The 21,458-nt window shown below is 40.6% G+C and overlaps 1 protein-coding gene across 2 annotated transcripts in view; it reads left to right on the top strand.

The window, feature by feature from the left end:
- The window catches only part of ANKRD28 (ankyrin repeat domain 28), an 84,482-nt gene that overhangs the window by 35,990 nt on the left and 27,034 nt on the right, over nucleotides 1-21,458 (top strand). For both annotated transcript variants that reach the window (XM_077303356.1, XM_077303355.1), the window contains exons 3-9: nucleotides 9,720-9,798; nucleotides 11,761-11,831; nucleotides 15,048-15,248; nucleotides 15,829-15,916; nucleotides 17,197-17,339; nucleotides 19,003-19,215; nucleotides 21,255-21,333. In XM_077303356.1, coding sequence (XP_077159471.1) covers nucleotides 9,720-9,798; nucleotides 11,761-11,831; nucleotides 15,048-15,248; nucleotides 15,829-15,916; nucleotides 17,197-17,339; nucleotides 19,003-19,215; nucleotides 21,255-21,333 — 874 coding nt within the window. The remainder of the gene's footprint in view (nucleotides 1-9,719; nucleotides 9,799-11,760; nucleotides 11,832-15,047; nucleotides 15,249-15,828; nucleotides 15,917-17,196; nucleotides 17,340-19,002; nucleotides 19,216-21,254; nucleotides 21,334-21,458) is intronic.

Raw genomic sequence — 21,458 nt, 5'->3', positions numbered from 1 at the left:
CAGCTGAGTGAGTGGGGGGAGAAGGATAAGATCGCCCCCCAAGGTTCTTGCAGGTCCCTTACTTTTTGCATTGTAATGCTGTAGTAGGATGTCACATTTAATCCTACAAAACAAAACCAGAGTCCAGTGGCACCTTTAAGACCAACAAAGATTTATTCAAGGCATGAGCTTTTGAGTGCAAGCACTGTCTGAGGAAGAGTGCTTGCACTCGAAAGCTCGCACCTTGAATAACGTTTTCTTGGTCTTAAAGGTGCCAATGGACTCTGATTTTGTTTTGTTGTAAAAATCTGGTTACTGATAACATATTAATGCAGAAGGTGCATGGGTTTACTACAATTAGTTCACTCCCCTTAAAAAACCTGGAACCTAAATCTGAACTAATCAAGAATCCTGGCTAATAAGGAGAACATTAATCCTTGTTAGCGTTCACACATTCTCCATCCATCCATTCATTCATTAAAGGTAACCCAAATTCATTTTTAAATGTGATTCATGTGTATGAAAAAAGCTTTTCAAACTAGTCTGGTAACAGTCTGAATTTTAATGTATTTCTTCTTAAACAGGATTAGTACAGTCTTTGTGACCGATGTGACAATTAGATAACTGAAAGCTGGAAGGTTTTCCAGTTTGTAAAATCAGCTTCATGGACACTAATGAAAATATTGCCAACCATACTTAGAAAAAAACGTCATTGATATTAATCTAATTTTATGGCATTCATGCTTTAGCACATATGTTTTTGTCATACAGTTGTATTGATAGTGCTAATTATTTGGTTATATGAGGTGTTTATATTGGGAATTTGTTATTTGTAAATATTTAATACCATGTTCAGAATTTTCTGGATAATTTGAAAAATTCCAAATATTTGGGATCCTATTGGCTTGAAGAAAAAATAGACTGGGGTGCCTGCAAAATGAAAGTGAAACATATTCCCTGGCACAAAGAGCTGTGAAAGGGAGATGAGTCTCCCCTGGTTGTTGGTGCCATATATTTGTCAAGGGGGAGAGCAAAGTGTGTGGTTGATATTTGCCCGTATTTATTGAAGCAGATGCAAACAACAGAAAGCACTTTTGCATTGGTCTTTTCTGTATACAGGGCAGGTATTACTGCTTTACAATCCTGCTTTTGCCTATTTGATTTTGATTAATACTGAAACAGTTCTCATTGTGTCCCTTTCAAAACATCTTAGCTTACATTTGACTACTTAGTGTGTATATTTTCAGATACCACTCAGTGTGTATATTTATGAATACTTCAGTATAAGATCCTACTGCCCTAATTAGTGATCTAATTTATTTAATAAGTAAAGTGCCCCAGGACAGTGGTCCCCAACCTTTCTGAGGTTGGGGACCGGCAGGGCATTGGGGCGCGGCCCGTGGCCCGCGCGGGCCACGCCCACGCATCGCCCGCGCCCGTGGGCCATGCCCGCGCATCGGGCCGCGCCCGCGTGCCGCGCCCACGCATCGGGCCGCGCCCGGCCCTGATTCCCTCTCCCCGCCCTCCCGCAGTAAGAAGCTTCCCGGGCCGCAAGCTTGTGGCCTGGGAAGTTTTTTACTGCGGGGGGGGCGGGGAGAGGGAGCCGCGGCCCGGCGCCATGGCCTTCGCGGCCCGGCACCGGGCTGCGGCCCGCAGGTTGGGGACCACTGCCCCAGGACATTTGTGTCCTAACAGCAACAAATACTTTAACTGGAAGTCTTGATCAGGGGGAAAAGACTCAAGGGGAAATTGTTTGCTTACTAATATTGGTTAAAAAATTTAGAAAGAAACACCGTTGGTTTCTTGTAGAAATACACCCAAAGCAAACAAAACCAAAAGATCTCATATTGATTAAATGCAATCTGGTTGCAAAATTATTCAGGATTGCATTTAATAAATTTCAAGAAGACACAACTTTTTGCCTTTTGGTTTCGTTTGCTTTGGGTAAAAAATTTATAAGACAGCATATCATGTCTTGCTCGTACATTGCTTAACTTTAAGAAAAAAGGTGAAGGCACTGAAAATTATTGACACACTAATTTTAGCACAGTGAAAGAGCTGCATGCGATATGCCCTGAACACAGTTATCCACTAATCTGTTTTAACAACATTTTCTTTCATGAAGGTTGCTGGTAGGAATGGGCACAAATCAGTTCTCAACCTTAAATCCATCACAAATTTGACTGGTTTGTCCCCCCTCCCTAAGCTGAAGTTTGGAGGAGGTGCCCCCCCCCCCGAATATTTCCCAGACCTTTTTTCCAGTTGGGTTTTGGTTTGGACAGTTTCAACCTTCCAGTTTGGGGTTTGGCCAATTTAAACCTTCATTTCAGCTCTCCCCCCCTCCCCACTTCCAAACAGAGGGAAGCAAAACAGAGGTTTTAACTGGCTGCCAGTTATTTCAACCTCACAGCTCGACCAGTCTGCTGATAAGATGTGAAGTTTAAATGTCTGGCAGCCATTTTGGCCTCAAAGTGGGCAGGTGTAAATGTCCTGCTGTGAGGCCAAATGATTTTCCGCTTTGCTTCCCACTTGTAAGCAGGGGGAAGCAAAATGGACTGGACCAAACCTGGCCGGTTCATTTCAGGAATTCTGGGTTATTAGAGTTTGAGAGTGAAGTTGGGAACATCCTGAATCCCAAAGTGAACTACAGTTAATCTTGCCCAATTTAATAGATCTTAAAATAGATAAAAATAGATACTTAGTTCACAAGGTGCACCCAACTAGTTCCATGAATTCTTAAGAACTATAAGACAGAAACCAGCTACTGATTTAGTGACTCCTGGTGATTCATCTGACAATAGTTTGTTAATTATGGCTGTGTTGTTTGCAGCTATTGGTCGTGGTATTAGTGTCATCAAAGGAAGTATAAACTTGGTACAGGCTGTAACATAGAATGTATCCTTTGCTAGGTGATGATCTAAAAGTTGGAGAACTGGCAAGGTCTACTTGCTCTTCGGGTTCTTTGTTTATTTGGGGGGCTGAATCCAGGCCTAAAGCATGAGGGGAAGCCCCAGTATGTTCGATCTTATATTTTACCAGGTCACCAACTAGATTGAAAACTGTCCTCTAAAATTAGGGGTGAAAGGCCATGGGGGCCAAAGATAGAGGAAAGTGGACTTTCACCTCAACTTTCATAATTTCTGTCTCCAGCTGAACCAAGGAATTTGTCACAAATCTAGGATTTTGAAAAACCGCTCTCAGAAGCTTTGTCTGTACCTGTTTAAGTGGGGAAAAACAAGTGACAGAAGAACCAAGAAACATACCCTAAAGTAGTTGGGCTAGAGCTTTGGCCTGAAAAACTTAAAAATTGCACTTGACTACTGATGTTCCGATATCATGATGTATTTTTTCTTTTGCAAGTTTATGAAATGCCAAAATAACCATATGGTTGTGGGGGGAGGGAGGGGAGAAGTGTATTTTATAGAGTGTATTCAGGGAATGCAGTATTTGAAGAATGTACTTTTTCTGCTTGAAACACTGGATTGTTATTGAGCTTGACTAGAATTAGTCATGAGTTGTATTTTTGAATTAAGTGATTTTTATTCATTTTGTAGCAACAGATGCACTCTTTGATTCCTAAATAATATTGTACGTTGGCTCCTTTAAAAGGCATCATGAAAATCAAATTACTGAGTTTAAACATGGATGCTTCTTCTTAGAATTTCAGATTGACCTTTTTAAGCAAGTATATTTTAAAGTAAGCATTTAATGTGGAATTGTTATAGTAATATTGTGTGTCTGCAACATAAGATTTAGCCATGCCTTCCAAAAAGATATGACTCATATTGAAAAAACATACAGTAGAGTAGCGATCCCCAACCTGCAGACCACATGTGGTCTGTTGACTAATTGGAGGTGGGCCGCGAAGGACGCCTCCCCCCCCCCCGGCCCTTTACTTCATCTCCCCCCGGCCCTTTACGTCGGGTGTCATTGTCTCCCATCACTCCCAGATGATACTATCTCGTTGCAGAGAAACAAGCTCAAGGTTCCCATTGATTTGTCATTGTCATGAGTTAAAATTTCCATGAAAATAGAATGTTCCTTATGTTCATTGTTGTGGTGTGTCTGTATATTATTTTGAAGGGATGTTTAAACATTACCATAGCGATCAGAGAGCGTTAGGGCAGTGGTTGAGAGTAGGAGTAAACTACCCCCCCCCCCACCAGGCCTCAGTAAAAGGCGTTGAGTGGTCCCCGGTGATAAAAAGGTTGGGGACCACTGCAGTAGAGGACTATCTTGGTTGTCTTCATAATTTTAGATTTTAGGGAACTGCTTGCATTGACAGTTTTAACTGTTAGCTTGGAATAAGCAAGTCAATCCACTATTTTTCCTGTGGGGTTTATTTTGCATTTATTTAGAGATGATGGGAATGTGTTTATTTTAAATACTGATTTGTATAAAAGGCGTAAGCAATAGTTCATTTGTATAGATTAATCAAAAAGAACACTCAAGGCTACATTGTTTGTAAAACATATTCCACACTTCAACTTAAAAAGCACTCCGAAGAGCTTGCAAGAAAGAATACAACGGCATCAAACAATTAAAAACAATTATTTTAACTAAAATATGGTTATGGATACAATCTCAAGAATTTGGTCATATGGGAAAAGTAGCCTTATGGGTATACAGTGCTCTTCGGCTGTTTTAATATTTTATTTCAATTTTTGTACCTCACTTTCCTCTTCCATAGAGATTCACAGTAGTTTACAACACTGTGCTGAATGACATCCCTGTATGATAGCTTAAGCTGACAGTGTGTGACTGGCCCAAGATAACTAAACAAGCTTCCACTTGGGGCTCCCAAATCCTAGTCAGTTGCTCAAACCACTACTGCATGCTGATTCTTCTGGTCAGGGACCAGAGAAAGAGTGAGATGTTTATATTTTTATCCATGATAATATTTTTTAAATTAAAAAATCATTTGTTAATGCAGACTCCCATCTAATGTTGGAAATACAGTCTATTTTAGCTGCCATCTGAGCAATATCTGCATTCTGGTCAATTGCCTTAATTTCAGTAAACCTGAAATTCTGGGAATGTACTATTATTGTGAGGAGATTGCTTTTCACTTATATTAAGATCTATATCAATTATAATAGACGTTTTCCATATTTCTTTGCATTCTCCCAACACCATAACTCCTAGGATGTACAGCCAGTTCCATGTCTGAGGCCACATGGATCCCACAGCATATGTACTGTGGTCTGGCAGACATGCAACAACTGGTGTGTGAAGCCCTGTTTTCTTTGCTTTGAGCATTGAAACCACAGAACAGAGAGGACATTCTTTCTGAATGGGAGGAAAAATCCAGTCCAAAATGCCAGGATAAGCAGGCCTTCTGCGTGTAAGGTTGCCAACTGAATAAAAATTTCTTGCCCCATTAATAAAGGGTTAATGGGTAGAAATTAATAGTTTAAGATTTCATAACGTAGAGATAAATAACATTCTATTAAGCCTCAGTTAAAGAGACAGGCAACCTGATCTGTTTGTCTATATGACACCATGACAGTTGAGATGTTTAAGTATATAGTCTTTCCCCTTACTGTAGTCTCCCCAAATAGAGAAAACTTTAATTTAACTGCTGACAGGCACACCTGTCCCAGTGTTAGGCTGAAATGGCTGCAAGCCATTTCACTAGTCAGTTTTACTTGAAAGCAAAAGTGCAGAGAATACAAACACTTCCAGCAGTAATGGTCGAAGCCCAGAAGTCATGCTGGGCCTAGTAGAAGCAGCCATGCAACCCAGGAATCAAATTGGGCTCAGGGAAAATGGCAAGGGGGGGGGCCTCTCCCATGGATTTGTGGGCCTACACTTATTGTACATATTTGTAACTTTCATGAGAAAGGAACTCCACCTATCTCCAGCTAAAGGATAAAAAGAAGACTCTCTCAGGCCCTTTATGCATGGCCGCCGAACCAGCGATTTCGGGTCACATGGAAAATGCGGAGGGGGAAGACGCGAAGCAAACCGGTTATGCACAGGACAGGACGCAACGGCGGCAAAACCCAGAGTAACCGATTATGCACGCAGCGACTCCGTCGCCGCTTCTGGTTGCGCTTTCTTCCATGTTTTGCTAACTCGGCTTTTTCGGTGGCATGCACCGAATCTGCGGCCAGTTGCAGCCGGCTCCATGCGTTATTGGTGATTTTAGTCACCGCCATTCCACCCCGAATGTGCGGTATCCCCCCCGTGCATAATGGGCCTCAGGGAGGCAGGACTAAAATTCTTCCTATGTCCTTGGTGGGTGTCATCCTTCCTTCAGTTCTTTTTCTGCCTCAGCACCTAGATCAGTAGGCGTACTGTCTTCTGTTTATCTATTCCTTAGTTTCTCTTTCCCTTCTGCCTTATATCTTCTGCACTACTTTTACAGTCCTTTTTTACACTTTCTCTTCCATCTGAGGAAGTGCACGTGCACACAGAAGCTCATATCTTGAATAAAACTTGGTTACCTTAAAGGTGCCACAGAACTCTAAATTTGTTCTGCTGCTTCAGACCAAGCAGCTTATAATCGCCTTCCCTTTCCTCTCCCCAAACAGACACCCTGTGAGGTGGGTGAGGCTGAGAGAGCCTTGACTGGACTTGACTCCAGTCCATTCATTCATTCATTCATTCATTCATTCATTCATTCATTCATTCATTCATTCATTCATTCATTCATTCATTCATTCATTCACCATCTATTTTTCGTACGGGGTTTTTTATGGGGTTTTATTGTATTCTTTTACTGTTTTTATATTGTGTAAACTGCTGCAAATGCACTGGAAAAGTGACGGCATAAAATTTAAAAAAACAAATAAATAAATCCATCACTAGCTGAATGTTATCGGCAGTGAAGTTTTCTTATAGGGCTACAACGTTTCTGTGCTTACTGTATGTGAAGGTCTATTCCTTCAGAGCTTGGGGTATGTCAGCAGCATTTCACTGAATGAGATGTGCAGGGTGAGAGTGAAGACTTTCATCAAACATTATATTTTGAACCTGCAGAATAGAAAAGAAGCAAAAATAGGAGGGTGAACCTGTGGTCACTTTTCAACTAAGGAGCTCTTCCAATCATCTTAATGTAATTTTGCTGAAAGTCCCAATGTGGGGCTGCACTACATCTTGGGTGCAGGCACACATTCCATCCCTCCAACCCTGCTGCGAGCTCCCTTTCAAACCAGACTGGAACGGTAAGGTCCCTGGGACCGTAAAAAGGGAGTTTCACAGTGGCTGGGTTGGACCTGGGGGAGAAGGGCACTCCACCCAGGGAACACGTGGTGCATCTGGCAGGAAAGTAGATGTGTGAGCTATTTGGAGGGGTGGGAGCACCTATTAGGCCCATTATGCACGACTGCCAAAACAGCGATTTCGGGTCACATGGAAAACGCGGAGAGGGAAGACACGAAGCACACCGGTTATGCACGGGTTGGGGCACAACTGCGGCAAAACCCAGAGTAACCGATTATGCATGCGGCGCTCCCGGCGCCGCCTCTGGTTGCACCCCGGTCACCCGGAAGCTGCGCTTTCTTCCACGTTTCGCTAATGCAGCTTTTTCGGCAGCATGCACTGAAGCTGCAGCCGGTTGCAGCCGGCACCGTGCGTTATCGGTGATTTTAGTTGCCGCCATTCCACCCCGAATGTGCGTTATTCCCCCGTGCATAATGGGTCTTACAGGTGCTCTAGCGTTAAAAGTTCATCCCTGGCAGACCTGCACATGTGCAGTCCCAGTGTGTGTCTGTACACAAGATGTCAGTGAACAATAGTTACAGGCAAAAGCAACTTTGTTTTCACTCAAGTTCACTATGATATGTGAGGTTACTGATGAGAGAGAAGTTACATATGTAGACAAGTAATATTTCTCATGAATCTGAAGCCTTGGAGGGTGCTTGTTTGGGGGGGGGTGAAGATTTTGTGGGCAATTGAAATATGTGCAATACTTACTTTGCCATCAAACCTATACTGCTTTGACTGAATTACTTCATGAAATGCATCTGTTATAACTTGGCATATAAAACTGTACAATCTGGCATACTTGAAATTTAAAAGTATAAATAAGAATTTTTTTTCTATAAGAAAAATTGCACACAGTGATTGGGAAGGAGTTCTGGACTGCTGTCACCTATGCTGCCATTGAGTGAGAAAAAGCTTTTTGCAAAAAAAGTTTCATTCTTTCTAAATGAGAAAATATTTTGTAGGATTTCTTTTTAGTGCCCTTCTGTTGTAATTTCCAATTTTTCCATTAGAAGGAAAAAAGTCGAGGGGAAGAGGCTGTTCTTCCCATTTCTCTCCCCAGACATTCGCATTTCTTGGCAGACTAGAAAATTCAAGCTACCCAGTATAGTAGTACCTAGTGTGAAATTTTAATCCAAACTTCTCATGCTAAAGGCCAACATTCTAACCACATGAAAATTGAGAGCCAAGATCCTTGATTCTTTTCAGAACACTCGGAGCAAAAGTAATGATCAAAGCCGTCAGTGGAACATTTTTCACTAGGAGCTGGAAATGTTTTGGTAGCAAGAAATGTCTTTTTAAACTCTTGAAATTTTGAGACTGTGGTCCCTTTTGTTTCTGTGTTTTTTTAAGTGTACGTACTGAATAATTTACTCAGTTCAAACTCTAATAATACCAGAAATTCCAGGCCTGCAAATGTTTGAGAGGGAAAAAGATCTTGGGTTTGTAATGGATAACTCAACCCAGTGTGTTGCCGTGGGGGAGTATGTTAGGGATTATTGGGAAGGAGGTTGAGAATAAAACAGCCAATATTGTAATGCCCCTGTGTTGCAGCTTCATTTGGAATATCACCGTATCACAAAACGGACATTGCAGAGCTGGAAAAGGTTTATAAAATTATGTGTGGATGAAGAGAGTCAGTAAAGAGAATATCCGGTTTTTGTTTGATTGCATTATTTCCATTATATATTGTTGCCTTTCCTACAATGAAAATGTTGAAAGTTCAGTGGTAATAGGCATGGAGTCTGCATTGTATATCTTTAAGTCAGATTTTGCTACAATGGGTTTCTGGATTTCTGTGTACTACTGTGTACTACTGTGTTCTACTAAGCCAGTTGGTTGCCTGTAAGTCTCTCCTTCAGGTGACCAGACAGGAACGAATATTAATGTTACTTGAAACTATAACCTATTACTGTACACTACAAATTTGGAAGTTCAGATAACCTCTGTGTTATTTGAGTAAGAGTTAACAAAAATGTGTGATTTCCTGTGTGATACTTCTACATGCTGCATGTTATAATTGTGCCAGCCCCCAAACCTATTTTCCACTAGCCAGAATATTTTGGCAAGCACACACACACAGCTCAGAACTGAACATGTTATGCAATTACTAAAAACAAAAAAAGCCACAAAATTCTGAGAACAATGAGAACTCTCTTTTCATGTGTTACAAAAGCAGCTCTTAATTAAGTACTTAATTATTAGAAACTCCACGCCACAAAGCACCAACAACAGACAGAAGATATATGTGTTCTCTTGGAATGTTATCTGGCAAAAAAGCACTGTAGCAAGTGTGTCCACAATAAATTTCTCAGGAACTTTCACAGAAGCAGATTAAGATCAGCAGGTTATAGTAAACCAGCACACACAGGAATTTATTGTTATTTGTGATGTGATATTTATCACTGTTTTTACTTGTCTTTCCAAATATAAAATATGGGAAATGGAAGATTGCTTCATATCATAATTTGAAAAAAGCTTATAGGAAATAGGAAATTATATACTTACTGAGACTTTTGTCTTTGTTCCAGGATAATGAAAAGAGGACTCCTTTACATGCTGCTGCTTATCTGGGAGATGCAGAAATCATTGAGTTACTTATTTTATCTGGTAAGTTTCTTCTTGAAAAGGGAAGAAAACCTATAGAAAAGATTTTATTAACATTAGCAACACAGCATGGTTTCCTAACTTAAAGCACTGATTACACTTATATGTTTTTCTTAATAATAGAAGTCTTCCTTTTTTCATCAGAATTGCATGAGATATGTATTAGTAACATTATTGAATTTATTGCACAGCTGGTCTTATTAGGATGGATATGACTATTCTCTGAGTGGCTCTTCCTCCAGCAAAGAGCCTAAACGAAATAAGGGGTATAAATATTTTAAGAAAGGAATGAATAGATGAAAACTTTTCTCAGTTTTGGTTCTGTGATAGAAAATAGGGTACATGCCAGGTTTTCAACAAACATATTCTGGTTGTATCAGGAAAAAGGGAGAAAAGGTATCAAGAGAAAGGAACACACAATATGTCAATCAATCAATATTTATTTACGGTCATTCAGACCAAAATTCAAATACAAGCAATTAAAAACTAAGGCAATTTAAAAAGAGAAAAAACAGTAATAGTACTATAAAATTTTTAAAAGATCTGACAACATAACAACTTTAAGATGTTAACATTCAATATTTAAAACATAGTTTAAGTTGCCAGTCACAAACGGCTCTTTGTACTTTTGAAATTGTGCACACAATATAAATACATTTTGTTAGGCCATTATGGAGAACTTATTTGTTTGTTTCTGGTGGTTGCGGATGTGATTGAGAGGGCTGACCTTGACTGGGATATGTAAATCGAAGATCTGTGAACACTAGGTTATAGAGGCTAACATAAAAAACTTGTTAAATTTGGTCGGCGGAAGTTGAAGAAGAAGAAGAGTTGGTTCTTATATGCTGCTTTTCTCTATTCAAAGGAGTCTCAAAGCGGCTTACAGTCGCCTTTCCTTTCCTCTCCCCTCAACAGACATCCAGTGGGGTAGGTGAGGCTGAGAGAGCCCTGATATCTCTGCCCGGTCAGAACAGTTTTATCAGCGCTGTGGCGAGGCCAAGGTCACCCAGCTGCTTGCATGTGGGGGAGCGCAGAATCAAACCCGGCATGCCAGATTAGAAGTCCACACTCCTAACCACTACACCAAACTGAAGTAATATGGGTAGTATGGGGGGCAGTATACCAGGCTCATGTTTATCTTTACAGTTGATGGCTAATTTGAGCATTGTCCATAGAACCTGTCCTTTCCTATTTTACCTTGAAACCCCAGTTAGCCAATTTCTAAGTGAAAGACTAACATGGGAGGAGGAGAACTGAACCATTCATTATTTTTCCACTACAATTTTTGTCCTTATCTTTGTTTTTGGCTAAGAAGACAGAGGATCATTTTTACCTTTTGTTTGGTTATAGCAGCCCCCAAAATGATGTGTTCTTGAAGTATTTAGTGAACAGGCCTACCTTCTACACATTTTTAACTTTACAATTTTGTATTATTTTAGCATAGAGTTAGCCCTATTTGTATTATATTTTCAATCCAGCAAAGACAATCAGGCTAAATTACCTTTCATATCAGCAAAATGTAGTTGATTTATTCAGTCAATTCATGTACAGGTTGTCTTCCCTGTGTTCTGTTGGGAAAGCTAGGTTTTTTATGCTGTTCCACAACATACTGGGGCATGCACCTTTCAGGGTTTCCCCAGGTGTTCTCAAATCTTCTTTACTGTAAAGTTTTAGGAAAGATCACAGTAAAGCCTGGAAAGCTGGTGAGTGGGTGTGAACATTTTAATTTTCCTGACACTGCCACACAACGGAACGGAAAAACCACACAAGCCTGCCTGTGCTTGGAGAACATCTTCATTCTTTAAGAATTCTATGATTATTCTGTAGTAAGTAGTCTGTGACAATCCATCGGTAATATTATTTTGTTGTTAACTTGTATTGGTTGATTAGCCATATAACTTTTGAAAAGAATTCGTATGGAAATTATTAATTTGACTTTTCAATCATTTTTGTATTTGTTTGCAGGAGCTAGAGTTAATGCCAAAGACAGCAAATGGTTAACTCCCTTACACAGAGCTGTTGCATCATGTAGTGAGGTATTTTTAAATTTTGTTTCCACTGTTTTATCCATTTACTTACAAATGATCTTTAGGTCCAATCATGTTCTAAAATTACAGCCGCTTAGATGAAGATAGGATTACTATTAAATCAGTATGTTGGTATAGAGACATCATTACACTTATGAAGGCTTAAGTCAATGAAGTTTGGTTAAACTGTAACTGTCACCCAACCTCCACCCACCAGCTTTCATCCTCCAATTGCCAGTTCAGCCTTGCCAGCCAAGTTGGCCAAGAATCGGGGGGATCTGGTGCTTAAAATTTTCTCATCTCTACCACATTTGGAATTTTGATGTGGAACACATCTTCTGGCACGCCACCTGGGATGGAAATGGTACAGACGTGATGTCTGGATTTCTGCCCCAGGGAGTGTGCCAGAAGAGGCAGGGAGGTGGCAGGTGGAGGACAAGGAGGGGGCTGGAGGGGGCTGAGGCAGCAGTTGCATTGCCACCGAAGGCTCAAGCGGTAGCATTGCCAGTGGACAGCTGAATAACTCCACAAAAGAGGGCAGCCCTCCTGCCACAAGTGGTAAGGAGGCAAGAGGGGAGGGGAGAAGGAGTCCTGTGTGCCTCTGTGTGTGTATGTCTGAGAGAGGGAGGGGGGAGGGACCAGGGGGGAGGTCAGGGAAGCAAGTGGTAAAAAGGAAGGAGGGAGGGGGAGGACATGTTTATGTATGTCTGAGAGAGAGGAAATGGGGAGAGGCCAGAGAGGAGGATGGGAAAGCAATAGGGAAGGAGGGAGAGGGGAGGGGAAACTGGGAGGAAAGAGTCTGTGTGCATGTGAGTGTGTCTGTGAGAGAGAAGGAGGGGGCTAGAACTAAGAAGCCCTGGAGCAGGTATGTGTTCCACGTATTTGTGAGAGTCAGACTGTCACTACTTTTATTCTTAACACAAACTGTCACCAGTTTAAAGGAATTATTTTGAACCTATCCTCATTTGCAAAGTTGAAATAGGTGTGTGTGTATGGAGGAGTATGAACATGAAACATTTTCAGATTAATTTTTGGTTTGGATTTAACTTTTGTTATCCTGAAGTCTTGGGACTTTGCTTACAGTTTTAGGATTTTTGAGGGTTTTTTTTTTGGGGGGGGGTCCTGAAAATTTGGGATCATTTTAGCAATTGCCTTCCTGTTTCTCCACATACACACAGACACACTGGCAGCAAGAGCAGAGGGAAAAGGAGAAAGAGGAAGTTGGTATCAGCAAACAGCTGTTTGGTACTGTCCCTTTCCTTCTATATTTTATGGGCCATTTTTTCCTGTAGATAGACCTGACCTCTCTACCACCCATACAGAGTGCCTGTATGTTCCCTTTCCAGGGAATGGGTCATAAATGGAGCAGGTTGGAACAGGCTGACAGGGTCTATCCCTTGATATTTGAGGTCTTGACTTTGGTCATGTCACAGAGCTCCAATCCAGGCTAACAGTCATGGATTTTCCAGCAGCCAAGAATTTCCTTTTCTTATATTAGTCTTAATTTAGGGTTCACATTCAAAGATTATCCTTAAGACCAACTCTTTTCACTCTTACCACTTCAAAAGTCTGGATTAAAGTAGTTTAGAAGTACCAAGGAGGAACCAGTAATGATTGAGCATCCCCTCCCACTGCAACTGCTTAGCCAAATGTATCCAGGATTCAGTTTCCTTTTCCAGCACTGCTGATCATCATATGTGTCTTCTGGAATGTAATTTATGTACTTTACAATCTCATTGTCTCCTTCCCCAAGAAAAACCTGTGCTATTTTAAGAGTATATTTTATCATTTTATAACTATGATGATGACTAGCAAGAAAGCCCATTGCAAGCAGGAGTACAATGTGCACTAGGACCCAGGGGACACCGGGAGGTGCAGATCTCTCTGTGTGTTTCTCCCTCTCCCTGCATGTCTCTGTGTGCCTCGCAGCAGGAGGCATACAGGTAATTAGGGCTGGTTTGTAGGAGGGAATGAGGGCTGTTGTGCAGTTTGCGGCAGCTCTCTCTCTCTCTCTCCCACCCCCACCCCCCGTCACAGCAGGAGCAATAGTAGGGAATGAGGGCTCATGTTCAGTCTGGCAGGGCTCTGTGTGACTCTGTCTCTGGCGTGTCTCAGAGGAACGAGGGCTAGCATCCAGGGAGGTAGAGCGGGAGCTGTAGGGACAGGACCAATCAGGGTGCAGCCAGTGTTGCTGGCTGCGCCCTGATTGGCCCTATTCCAACTCGGACAGCCGGACAAATTCCACTCCCTGGGCTGTTCACAAATATATGGATAAGGATATGATATGATAATATGATGGTGTAAAGTAGAAAATGGACGTTGAGGAAGGATTGATTGCCTTAGTGCAGATCCTGTCCTCCTTTGGGACTGGGTGCCACCTGTATCAAAACTACTTTACTGAGATCCCTGAATTTCTCAGACCTTTGTTTTATACAGCATGTGTTACAGAGCTATTGTAACCCCAAGATATGACCTTGGTACTTTGCTTGACAAAACCTTAGGAAACAACTATTATGGACAGACTAGCCCGGGTCCCATGTTCGTTTGTGTGTATGTGAGAAAGAGAGAGAAGGCCATGATTTCCATCTCCCTTTTCTCTGTGTGATCATGTAAACTTCCTGGCTCATAAGAAAAATAATCAAGGAAGTCTTTCAAAGTATTACATTTTAGAAAGGTTTTGCTTTATCACCTAAAGCAGATAAAGGTACATACCTAGCATGACTCAGTGAGGTGCATCACTTAAGAAGCCTTGTTTCTATGTGTGTTTGTGTGTGTGTGTATGTGGGGAGGACAGAGGACAGGACTTGGGCAAAGGATCTTAAATGTGGAGGATCTTAGAGACTGGGTGAATTTCTGCTATGTCCAAGTGGAGGGAGACCCATCTTGGACACAGGCACTGACTGAGGTTTTGATGGGCAGATTAAGTAAACATGAGGGAAGCGCTGGATAGAAATGTCCTTACCTCCTGCCAAATACTGTAATAGCTTCAGTAAAAGTAGTGTATAAACATTGATGACAAAGGTCTGATCTTGGAGTTGTGTTTTCCTTTGGCATGGTGAGTAGGATGTTTTGGCATGAACTTCATTTTTGTCAATAGATTATAGAAGATGGAAACAGATTTTGAAAAAAAAATTAAGGACTGAAATAGATACGGAATTGTAGTGTAGTTACAGTATTAAATATGATTGAAAGTATCATTTGTTGTTGTTTTCTCTAATACTTTAGGATGCTGTTCAGGTGTTGTTGAAGCATTCAGCTGATGTCAATGCCCGTGACAAAAACTGGCAAACACCACTACACATAGCAGCTGCAAATAAAGCTGTTACGTGCGCAGAAGCCTTGGTGCCACTTCTTAGTAATGTAAATGTATCAGACCGTGCTGGTAGAACGGCATTACATCATGCAGCCTTCAGTGGACATGTTGAGGTATAAATGACTTCTCACTTTCAGTTCCTCAGGCCAGAAACAGCTGGCTATTTATGTAATCCCATTTCTTCATGCAGAAGAAAATGCGTGTTGTAACTTCATAGAATGTTTGGAGACTTACTATTCATATGATTACTGTGTTAGGACCTTTCTGCTTCAAATAGTGTTTAAGGTAGACTGATGGCAAGTAATAACAAATACATATTAAATTCATAACGATTAAAGCCATGAGCTCTGTTGATCATTGTGAGTGATTTTAGCTTTCATAGGTGAACAATGGCTTTAAAAACTCTGTATCAGATTGAGGGGGTTCGATTACATCCCTAATTTTCTATGTGAGTTGTGTGGTTGTAAAAAAAACTACATTAGCAGCCAGTTTTCAATATATTTCAATACGCTATCGATACTTTGGTTTGGTTGAACAACTAAACACCTGTTAAAGATAGTTGCTTTCTCAGTAGATGTAAATATATTTAAATCTTGAACATTTCTGATACTAATAGAGATAATTTTTCAACTTTAGTTATGCTTTGATTTTCTGTAAAACTTAAAAGTGCAGAAACATCTTTTTTCATTCTAGATGGTCAGTTTATTGTTATCTAGAGGTGCCAATATTAATGCCTTTGACAAGAAAGACAGACGAGCCATACACTGGGCAGCTTATATGGGTATGTAAAGGAACTTAGGAACTCTTTATTCACCCGTCCCCACTTCTTTTGATTTGAATTTTTATGCATGCTTCCTCTTTTTCTATTTCAGGTGGATAGCTGTGTTAATCTATAGTAGTAGAACAAAAAATAAACTGATCTTATAGACTAAACAACCCCCCCCCCAAAAAAAAGGTATAAGCTTTCATAAATCAAAGCTCATTTGTCAGATCTGACAAGGCTTTCAAGGGTCAATATGAATAAAGTGATTTTTCTTCTATAAAAACTCATACCCTGGGGGGGAAAGTTTGATCTGTTAGGTCAGGGGTAGTCAAACTGCGGCCCTCCAGATGTCCATGGACTACAATTCCCAGGAGCCCCTGCCAGCGAACACTGGTAGGGGCTCCTGGGAATTGTAGTCCATGGACATCTGGAGGGCCGCAGTTTCACTACTCCTGTGTTAGGTGCTACTGGAGTACAATTTTGTGGCTTTATTTATTTCATCTAATAATTTGTAATCTGTTAGCATTTGAAATATATCTGTCATGGATCTTTTACATGGAAAATATGACCTAATGGTTAGGCATACATTTTACATACATACATTTACAAAGTTATTGAACCAATTATGGCTGCTCATCACTTGCTGAAATAATTTGAATATATTTGCATGTAGTCAGTTCTGGTATATATGCAGAGGCCTTTTTGAGATCTTAGTATCTAATAAATAATAGCTAACACTTAATGTTAGTGATTCTGTTTGATGTGTAGATCTAGTTTGATGTGTAGATCCCAGAGTGTTGATTGCACCTAGCTTCCTTCCTGTCCTTTCATTTTCACACCTCCCCCCTATCCATCTTCCCTGTCTCCTTTACAGCCGTGCCTTGAAGCTAGGTGTTTATTGCACCTAGCTTCCTCCCCCCCCCCATCTTCTCCATCTCCGGTTTTGCTATGGCCTTGAACATCCATTTTTCTTTGAAGCTCTCCCGTGTTTCCCAGGTTCTCACAGGAGGGGATGCAAGGGAAGTGGTTATATGCTGTGTTTGCTCTGTTGTACCCAGTTCTGACAAGGTACTTGTTGGGTTCACTTTCTTGCTTAAGAATAAAGTCATCTTTTGCACCAGGTCAGAGACTGTGTTGTCTGGGCTACTGAAGAAACCTGTCATCTGTTTATAGCCTCAAAAACAAACCAGTATTGCCATCTCCTGTTTAAGTAGCTGATTAAAATCTATTAAGGCATTAATTGAGCACTCTACCGGTTAAAGCCTGAAGCTATAAAAACATTGATTTTCTTTGTTCAGGTCATATTGATGTAGTAAAACTGCTTGTAGCCCATGGAGCTGAAGTGACATGTAAAGACAAGAAATCCTATACACCACTACATGCTGCAGCTTCCAATGGAATGATCAGTGTAGTCAAGTATCTTCTGGATCTTGGAGTTGATGTAAGTAAGAAAAGATGTGTCTAAGTTGCTTCCTATTGTTCCTTCACACCATTACTATATGGAAGTAGCTTCTTAAGAGGAGTAATTTTTGCACAGTATATTAGGCTTTACAGTGATGTTTCTCAACTAATTACTGTTGTATACAAAGTTTGCTTCCTAAACCTTTCCCAGATTTCTTGTAGTGTCTAATTAACAGTTTAATAGGCTGTGGTTTTCTTGAGTTGTGATTTAAGCATAGAAATGAGAGTGTCATTATTTGCCACAGATATTCTATGTAGAATCATAGAGTTGGTGGGGGGCCGTACAGGCCACCTAGTCCAATCCCTTTTAGTATTTTGTTGTTGTTATGTGCGAAGTCGTGTCCGACCCATCGCGACCCCATGGACAATGATCCTCCAGGCCTTCCTGTCCTCTACCATTCCCCGGAGTCCATTTAAGTTTGCACCTACTGCTTCAGTGACTCCATCCAGCCACCTCATTCTCTGTCGTCCCCTTCTTCTTTTGCCCTCGATCGCTCCCAGCATTAGGCTCTTCTCCAGGGAGTCCTTCCTTCTCATGAGGTGGCCAAAATATTTGAGTTTCATCTTCAGGATCTGGCCTTCTAAAGAGCAGTCAGGGCTGATCTCCTCTAGGACTGACCGGTTTGTTCGCCTTGCAGTCCAAGGGACTCGCAAGAGTCTTCTCCAGCACCAGAGTTCAAAAGCCTCAATTCTTTGACGCTCGGCCTTCCTTATGGTCCAACTTTCGCAGCCATACATTGCAACTGGGAAGACCATAGCCTTGACTAAACGCACTTTTGTTGGCAGGGTGATGTCTCTGCTTTTTAGGATGCTGTCTAGATTTGCCATAGCTTTCCTCCCCAGGAGCAAGCGTCTTTTAATTTCTTTGCTGCAGTCCCCATCTGCAGTGATCTTGGAGCCCAGGAAAATAAAATCTGTCACTATCTCCATTTCTTCCCCTTCTATTTGCCAGGAATTGAGAGGGCCGGATGCCATGATCTTTGTTTTCTTGATGTTGAGTTTCAAGCCAACTTTTGCACTCTCCTCCTTCACCCGCATCAACAGGCTCTTTAGTTCCTCTTCACTTTCTGCCATTACCCTTTTAGTATAGGATCAGCCTAAAGCACCCCTGACAAGTGTTTGTCCTGCCACTGCTTGAAGAATGGCAGTGAGTGGGGGACCTCATCACCTCCATAGGCAGCTGATTCCACTGCTGAAATACTTGTTCTTAATGGTTGAATCCTTGAATGGTTGAATCCTCTCTTCCCTTCCACTGCAGCCCCAATTCAAATGGTGGCTGTGTATACACAATTGACTTTTTGTAGAGATCTGTAATCTCCGTCACGTATTTGTTGATTGTCAATATGACCTAATCTACTTTAGCTACTGGGGCTCTTCAAAACTTGCAAACTTGTCTTTCCCATCCTTGCTTACCTTCTATTATTTTATCAGGAATTACATTTGAACATCTGCCTTTGTATTCTAGTACAGAACTATTCCCTGTCATGTGAGCAGTTTCATTCTGTTTATATTCACCTCCAGTTAATGTGTGTAATTTTTGGATAACAAGTATCATAGTTCATTAAGGTTTTGTTGCATATAAAATCTGAGGAAGGACTTCATAAAAAATGCACATGATTCCTTATGATGTTGTCCCTTGACAGATGAATGAACCAAATGCATATGGAAACACACCTCTTCATGTTGCTTGTTTCAATGGACAAGATGTTGTAGTAAATGAACTGATAGACTGTGGTGCTAATGTAAATCAAATGAACGAGAAGGGATTTACACCGTTACATTTTGCGGCTGCATCAACCCAGGGAGCATTGTGTTTAGAACTTCTGGTCTGTAATGGTGCAGATGTGAATATGAAGGTAAAATGAACTGAAAGGTGAATTTTAAAAGCTGTAACAATACTTAACGACATTTTGATATTTTATTGATTTTGCTTTAAAATGTAATACTGTGAAACAGAAACTCATATGTTCAACTCATGCATTTTATTGTAGTAGTGTAGCATATATATATATATATAGCATATATATATATAGCATATATATATATAGCGCATATATATATATATATATATATATATATATATATATATATATATATATATATAGCATATATATATATATAGCATATATATAGCATATATATAGCATATATATAGCATATATATAGCATATATGTAGTAGTGTATTATATAGGGGAGTGTTCAGTAGTAAGCTGGTTCATTAATTGTCATTCTATATCCCATTGATAGTACAGAAGGCTATGATAAATCCCAGTTGAACTGTGACACCATTTTGCTAATAGCAGTACAAGAAGACTTCCCCTGATGAAAGAGGGTCCTTGCACTGGGGAAGTGTGTTGTCATTAGTGGAACAAACTTGTATATCTAACAAAACCATACAACCATCTAAGATGTGTTCTATAAGGACTGGCACTGTTCCTTCACATGAGGGAATTTAACTGTTTAATTGTTAATTTTATAAAGGAGGGACTGAAAGCAAGCTGAAGCACTACCCAGAATAAATGACAGTGGGCCTGAAAGTAGTGCACAATAATGCATTAAACGGCTGTGAGCATTAAAACATTAAAAAGATGTACCAGAATATTGCTCATATCTTTTTTTTTAATCATATGATGTGCAAACTAGTTAAATCGAGTAATTTTTCTTATCATAGAAGAAAACCCAGTTTCCAATGGCAGAGTGTAGAAGTATAGATATGCAGGCTCAAGAGGCATAGAGAGGTGATGCAGCATAAAGAACACAAACCCAGAATTGATCAAAGCACGGTCACAGCTTTTATTTGATACAGCCAAGGAACATTAGCACAGCATGGGGATGGGTCCAGTATTAGGCAGTTTGCCTGCCACCTGATGACCACAGTCGCCCAGCTCAGCTGATGGGGGGGGGGATAACACAATTGGCGCAAGACCATGGGGCCATTAGCTGCTGCATGGTCCTCTTGTCATCTGGTGGTAAAGCCAACTGGCAACCACCAAACTGGGCATGCAGCTAAATGGTTCTATCTCCAAGACCCCTTAACAAAGTCTCCAAACTGAGGCCAGGCCTCCCCCCCCCCCCCAAGTTCCATTGTCCAAACCACCAAGGCTATGACAAGAAAAGCAATAAAGTAATAGCATGGCATTGTAAATTGACCCATTACAACCAAATGAAAGAAGGAGGGAGGGTAGATGAGAAAAACCCAGAGGATAAAACCTGTAATAGCACTCTGGAGCTGCTGTAACCTTCCTTGCATCACCCTCCTCTGATCTGCACATGGCGCTACTGGGCAAGTCCCTGCTGCCCTAAAACTAAGGAATTTAAACAATACCAGGAGGTTATTACACTTTTGTGACTATTTTCTACACATGGCGTTTCAGAGAAGGAGATTATCACAGTATTTGTAAGGGGGAAACCTTGCTCTTTAAATGTGAAAATACTGTTGATAGGTATTACATGTACAAATATTTTTCTGATTATATTCGTAGTTAATTACTTCGTAATTAATTACTTCAATGTATAGTTGACCTCAAAGGTGAACATTAAAAGCAAATTAATGTTTATAGCAGATTACATTAAAAACTAGCTTTAAGAACTTTTGTCTTCTAGCTTGGGATGCGGATATTTTGCTAGGTGTCAGTGCTTGTCTGCTTTCACTGTCGTCTAGAAAGATTATTGTCATAAAGGCATTAGTTTTGAGATTTTGTCACAATGTTGCTATTTGCTACTGTTAGTAGTTCACAACTGTGTTGCAGAAAAGCCTACAGTTTTGCTTTGGCTTGCTGCCACCAGAACCGTTTGACAGGAATGGAGGGAAGGAAATACAATGCAGAAAATGTTAATTCTATGCTGATCTTGTGCAATTACTTGGTAGCCATGGGTTGACTTCTTTTTCCCCAGAGTAAAGATGGGAAAACACCACTGCATATGACAGCAATCCATGGAAGATTTTCAAGATCGCAAACCATCATCCAGAATGGTAACAAGAAAACATTTTGAATATGAATTATGTTTTTAATTCCAGATTGGTAGCTGTGTTTGGCTGTGAAAAAAACGATGTTTAAATGATGTCACTGTTATGTGAGAAACAGCAAATCTGGCATT

This window comes from Paroedura picta, chromosome 11 (assembly GCF_049243985.1).
Source record: "Paroedura picta isolate Pp20150507F chromosome 11, Ppicta_v3.0, whole genome shotgun sequence".
NCBI classification, from domain to species: Eukaryota; Metazoa; Chordata; class Lepidosauria; order Squamata; family Gekkonidae; genus Paroedura; species Paroedura picta.
Note: the sequence above shows the minus strand (reverse complement) of the source record. Positions and strands in the feature narration are given on the sequence as shown.